This window comes from Lepisma saccharinum, chromosome 3 (assembly GCF_977018435.1).
Source record: "Lepisma saccharinum chromosome 3, izLepSacc3.1, whole genome shotgun sequence".
In the NCBI taxonomy this organism is placed as follows: Eukaryota; Metazoa; Arthropoda; class Insecta; order Zygentoma; family Lepismatidae; genus Lepisma; species Lepisma saccharinum.
Window position 1 is genome coordinate 68,571,971 of NC_139231.1, and position 6,779 is coordinate 68,578,749.

Sequence of the window (6,779 nt, forward strand, 5' to 3'; positions counted from 1 at the left end):
GGATAGTAAGATAGTAATTGTACCCAAACATTAGTTAGATTAGCCTTGTAATTAAAACCAAATAAAACTATTATTATATAAATTATACTTATTAGAAGTTATTAGCAGTTTTTTTTTAAAAATTGGAACAAGTAGGGAAATATGACAATGTTCTGAATGGTACCCATGGAACAAGTTGCATTTATCTACTGGTAATAAACCCAACTCCAACTTTATTCAAAACAATAAATGTTTTTCTTTCCAGCCAAAAGAAGAATCATCAAATGAACCGGAAAAGAAAGAAGTTGTTGAAGAGTAGGTGACATAGCAGCATAGAAGAGGGAAATTTAATTGTGTTGAGTGAAGAACTGCCGGAAACAGTATGTTCACTACCATTTAAAGGAAAAAAGTTTTTGCACCACTGCTAGTGCAGTTTTTGAAGACAGTGAAGTAACTGTTTTCTGAAAATTTACCTATTGTGGGATCTCTAAATGTGCTTACTGTTTAAGAAGAATCAGTTATAAAAACAGCAGAAATGGCACAGACCTTGATGTGAAAAAATACTCATTCCAGTATTTGTGAAAGAATGGGGGGAGAGTTTAATATTCCTGATTTTAAGGTTACCATCCATGTTTTCATAAGTTTTTTATTGATATATCTGGTAACCTATTGTTAGTGAAAAATCGAATTTTTTGTAAAATGAAAGTAATTTAGAATTTAGTACGATATGGGACCCAAACTTTTTCTATAAACTTATAGGTAGTGATATGTTAGATAAAGAATTTTGGATAAGTTTTTTTCACAAAATATTTTCCTAAAAATGTACTTGTAGGGTTTTAATATTGTTAAATAAGTTTATGCTTTGTTTATAGTGACCTTTTTTTGGATCATTGTACATTTATATATTCATATACATATTTGATATTCACTCTTTCGCATCAACAAAAAAAAAATAATTTGGAAGAACTTAAAACTGTATAATTGATAATGGAAAATGTATTATTTTGTAGTTTCAATTACTATGTGCTGAATTTATACGATCACCCAATTGCCATGTTTAATAAGATGATCGCAATTTTTTTTGAATGTGGTGGGTGCGATATGTGCTTAAGGCATTTAATGGTTGTGTATGCTGTAATTGTCATGACATTTTTCTTCCTTGGAAAAGTGTACTGGCAGCTCAATGTGAAAATAAATCAGGGAATGAAATTTTCACAATTACTCAAATTAGTGTTTTTAACTGAAAATAGGAAAAAAATACAGTTTTAGCCCTGAATGCAACGAAAACAATCTCGCCCTGATTAGTGTATGGACAAAAAAAAATGTAGTGTAGTTATTGTGTGATTGTGAAGATAGTGTGGACAGTTACTGTGATTTAAACCTTTATAGATCTGTTGCTTTTTTTTCATGATACAGTTCCAGTAACTAGTCATATGAATCAGTTAGGCAAGGATAGGAATGTAGCTAGCAGAAGTCGACCCTAGGAAAAGATTTATCAATGAATTTTTTGACGTCTGGTGCTTCTTGCAATTTGTTACGCATGTAAAGACTTATTAAGCAGAATGAAATTTGCCATATATTTAAGTACTTGATTCGTAGCGCAAGGAATGGTTATCCAACTGAGATTTGTAAAGAAGCAAAATGCCAGTTGTATTGGTGAAGAGAATATGGTGTGCATGCATGTACATATGAGTGTATGAAAGTTTTTAATGAAAAAAAATAGTAGCATTGATGTTCAAAGTAAAGTAGGTTTAATTCTCTGAGATTTTTCTCTATTGAAAACTATTTCACTTGTAGGGGTAGCACCCTCTCTTAGTCTGTCGTTTACTGATGCTGAGGGTATGATTGTGTAGTTATCTGAGAGTTCAGCATTGCTTAAGATAGCCGAAGATTAGCTGATATGAGCTTTTCTGGTCTTAAGTTGTATGAGAGCCTGTTAGATGCAGAAAGAAAATTTTGTATTCATTTTGTATCATAAGACAAAAAAAGGTTTTGAATGTTATTGGCCAGTAGAATGTTACTATAGTACTATCAATAAAATTAGATAAGGTAATATTGAGTTTTTATTTTTTTCTTCCATGCGTGAAGTGTGGAAAAATTGTTTAATCTTTAAGATTTAACAATCAATTGAGTAATATTATTCAGTTCAATTATGAATTGAAGGTTGAATGCATCGTTTTGGGCAATCTCGCATGCTAATTACCAGAGTCCTGAATTCAGGATACATCTCCAGCTTCCTTACATAATGATCATGAGCACTTTCTTGCCCTCATGCTAGCAAGGGAGTTTCTTCCATTTTTAATCCCATCCTCAACAAGACTGGTGTAATTCTTAAGAATTTGGATTTTTTTAATGGTTTTTGGATAATTGTTCTTTCCCTCAATTTATGCATGTTGATATTCCAAATTGTGGAAAGTGTAGACTTTGTGGAGCTTTATGCTCAGATCAGCAAATTAGTAAAACTAACAATAAATACCGTATTGGCCCGAATATAAGCAGAGGGAAGAAAAGAAAATTGGTCTCCTGAAAGAAGATCTCGTTGAAAGTGCATTTTTCAGTTTCCGCTCAGCAGCAACCCAACGTCGCACATTAGATTCGTAAAAGTCCATATTTCCTTCCGGCCCCTCTTTTGCTTGTGGCTTTAGTATAATGAACAACTGCACGTTTGAAATTTGCATCATAACTACGCCTTATTCCCAGGCTTGATAATGCTTTCTTCTCCACACGATCGTTCATATTGGCGACAAACCTGTAGATACACTTCAGTAGAAATGAATACCTTTATAAGCTTAGAGAAGACCGAACACAATCTTAATAAAATCAAAGAGTACGTTATCAAGAATGCAGACAGTTTTTACAATGCCCAGTTAGAAACAACAATGCTATTGTTGGATAACATGGTATCTACAATGCAGCCATTTTCTACAATGCTATTGTTGCATTATTGTTATTTCAAATGAGAGATCAGCATATGATTTGAGGAAATGTCATAAGGTCTCTAGTATGACTCATCCTAATTTTTCGCAATTGAAATTTGGATAAAATGTGGGGCTCATATTCAGACCAATGCGGTATAGATCTTGAGTCGTTACAAAGGTAATAATTGTCACTTCCTCTTTTTTTCTTTTTTAATTCTCCAAAGAGAAATCTAAAATTAACAATAAGGTAAAAAGGAAGTAGAGGGCGACAAATGGAAAGAGCAAAAGTAGTTGGAAGGCTTATTGGAGAGTCCACCATTGAAACTTTGGCCACCTCAGCAAAGAGGGTTGAAAAATTCAACTGAAGCAGGTGAGAAAAACATTTGATATTCCAAATTCATTAAAAATTGCACATCTTTAGAATTGTAGAACACTGAAGTGAATCTTTGAATGTTTTGCTTTTGACTCAATATTTGTAATGGAAAATACCTGTAATAATTTTGTGAAAACCTAACCTATCTAATCAAGAAAAGCAAGGAATGTTCTAGGAATTCTAAATATATATTTTATATAATTCTTCACAATTTGAAATACCATCCATAGTGGTTTACAAAAAACATTTTTCAACAGTGCCTTTGTAGACATTCTAGAGGTGTGGCTGTAGGGATTGAAACTGGTACTGAAAAAAAGTGATTGATGTACTGGTCATTTCAGTTCTGAATCTGAAGAGGCAAGTTTCTTGGGAAATTATCATGAGTGTTTCGGTTAAATTTTAATTTGGAGTGGAATTGAAGTAATTTCAGTTCGACTGAGGCACTGTTGACAGTTCATTGAACTGAAACAAGATTATTCCATTTTAAACCTAAGCATATTGTTCCTTAGTTTAGTGTAGAACGAGAAGCTTTTTTAGTCGCTGGTCTAGTATCTGCAAAATAGCATAAATCTAGAATGTATGGGCCCCTACCCTCACATCCCCTAAATGTGCATTCATGGCACGATGCTATACAGTGGCGGCTCGTGGTGAACCAAAGTGGAGGGGTGATAGCTCACAATTTTTCTCTACTAGTAATGTTGAGTTTAAATGATGAACAGCCAGTGGTCAGAAGTAGCTAGCTACAAAATTTGTAGCTGTAGCGAAGCTACAAAATTCCTGTGGTTGTAGCAAAAGTTTCGCTACATCTACATTTTTTTTCAGCATTTTGAGGTAAATTTTGAAAGTGGCAACAGCGTAAAAAAAATAGACAATAATGCTTACTTTTGCAGGAGGTTCACAAAGACAGTCTATTACATGGAAATTCGGATAATCTAGATTATAAATATCTTTATATTGTAGATTATAGATATCTGCGTAATATATTTCATTAGTATCTAAATAATTCAAATATGCAGATAAATAACTGACACATATGAATATATTCCTGCTAACAGATATGTTTCTTTAAGTTGCATCGCTATTTTGGGGAGAAACATGCCTCGTCTGTTGCACCGCTGGAAAACAAAATGTCTCATTTGCGTCACCCCTGGAACAAATCCTGTGGATATCAAAATGTCATTATTTACTGTCTAAAACACAACTTGCAGTGCAAAGACGAGCGATCCATTTTCCACTACAATGACAAAGCAATAGTGCCAGCAATCAATGGCTCAGTACGTTAACAACATTGATAATTGTCAGTGTATAAGGGTCTCGCCATCAATATATTATTGTTACAAGAACGATAGACATACACTTTCTTGAGTTAGTTATTTTCATCATAATATTTGTTCACAGATCTTAAAATTTCAATACGTTTAGAACACTCGGGTTTGCACGTCAGTTTCCTCATTTTATTGTAAAAACTACGTACAGTGTGTCTCAAAAGTTTTAGGACAACGACATTTTAAACTAGGCAACCCAATTTACACAAGCCGTTGGTGGGTTGCGTGCAGAGTTAGGCTCCATTTCAGGGTTGCCACATGCACAATAGATATTTATAAAATACGCGAAAGAAATATAAACAAGTATTATTGTATAAAATTATTAAAAATATCACTATTATATCGCAAATGACAAAATTCTTTCTGAAAGAAAAAAATAGGTTTTCTAGTATTTCATCGCTGATGAGTCTACAGTAAGGAAAAGAGGTGAGAGGAAACAAAAGGTTACAAAAGAGAAGAGAAAGCGAAAGGAGAAGAGGAAAAGTAGAGGAGAGAAGAAAGATAGGATAGACGAGGAGAGGAGATGTAGTGAGGAGAATGGAAAAAGATTCGAGGAGAGATGAGGAAAAAGAACGAAGAGGAGAGGAGGAGACGAGAAGACTTAAGTGGAGAGTAGAGTAAAGGAGAGAAAAAGAGAAGAACGAAAAAAGAAAGAATAGTGCAGTGGAGTCGGAAATCTACGACAGGAAAGGAGACAAGAGGAGTGGAGAAGAGTGGGATGGAGATAAGATGCGAGAAAAGTAGGGAAGGCGATATGAGATAAAAGCAGAACGGAAAGAGGGGATAGAAGAAGAAGAAGGAACTGGAGAGAAGAGGTAGTTGCAGAAAATATCGTCTGAGCGTCAAGAATGGATGCATTGGTCAAATTATCGACATGAAACATTCAATAATATTTTGAAATGTACTGGAGAATATATTAGATCGGTGCGAAATGCCTTTTGGCTGAGTTCAGAGCAAATTAAAATCTTCCATGTAAGATCTTTGATTTTACCTGCGATTACACCACTAAAAAAATGAATGTAATTTTTAATATTTATAAGAATTATTCAATTTTTCTCCACTTCTCGGTTCGTTGAAATGGAGATTTTGTAATTCAATATTTCCCCTCCCCCATCGTTAATTCCAAACTGAATCATTCCGTTTCACACGGCGTGGACAATGAACACAATGGGATATGTCTAAAACTTACGAAAATTTTCTGCCACCGGAAGGGTTTGAACCTACGACCATCAGATTGACAATCCTGAACGGTAGCCACTACCCTACAAGCTTTAGCTCCTTAAACCAGGTAGAAGAACCATTACTCCACGCCTTTACCTTCGAATTAAACAACAATTTTCTTTAAGCATTCTGTCCCTCCAATATTGTAAATGTCGTTTAGTATACGTGTAGTTGAACTTTTACTTTAATTTTGATTTGCTTTCTTGTAGTATAACCGATATCTTCGAGAAATAATTTTCGAAGTGATTAAAAATGAGAATATTGGTAGTTGTGAAAATGCGAGTTATTTCTTCTAACTTATTATTGTGATTAAACATTATTAATGGAAAATATCTAGAGGCTTGAACATTACAGGACGATGTTCTTTTCTTGTGATACTGTAACAGACAAAATGCTTGTTTACTGATGCAAGTCTTGTGTCCAGAACAGTCTTATGAAATGTATTTGCTGTTGCGTAAGATAACACGAAATAATTACACCGTGTGCGAACTACCAAATCTGTGCAACGTTCCTGTACGTAAACAGGCGGAAAATTTTATTCATAAAATCACTTCACATTTGACAGTGTTAGTCAAGAGAGACTCGTTGGACACTGTGTTAAGGTGCTGGACTAAATCCTACTAATTTTTCTTCCTCGAAGAACAACAATTTCTAAGGAAGAGCAACAGTTATGCTCTTTCTTATTTCTTTTAAATGCTTACACTTTCCTTTAATTGGGTTAAAAATAAATAAGAATATTGCTTGCATTTCTGTCATTGACGTAGACCAGAGAGAGAGACAGACAGACAGATATTACAAAATAGTTCAAATAGTGGGAGCGCCATTAAAAAGTCATGATAATTCTATGTTGCGTACTTAGAATTATTCATACAATAAAGAACATGTCTAATTGTGAGTTAACAAAAAAAAAAAAAAATAATAAAGAGACATTTTTGCATCACGATTGCAGTTCGAAAAAGTCGG

At 34.0% G+C, this 6,779-nt stretch overlaps 1 protein-coding gene across 1 annotated transcript in view; it reads left to right on the forward strand.

Moving 5' to 3' along the window:
- LOC145985102 (uncharacterized) overlaps positions 1-2,032 on the forward strand; it is a 98,976-nt gene extending 96,944 nt beyond the window's left edge. Inside the window, exon 8 of the mRNA XM_083118705.1 lies at positions 245-2,032. Coding sequence (XP_082974831.1) covers positions 245-298 — 54 coding nt within the window. The 3' untranslated portion in view covers positions 299-2,032. The remainder of the gene's footprint in view (positions 1-244) is intronic.
- Positions 2,033-6,779: the final 4,747 nt, after the last annotated feature.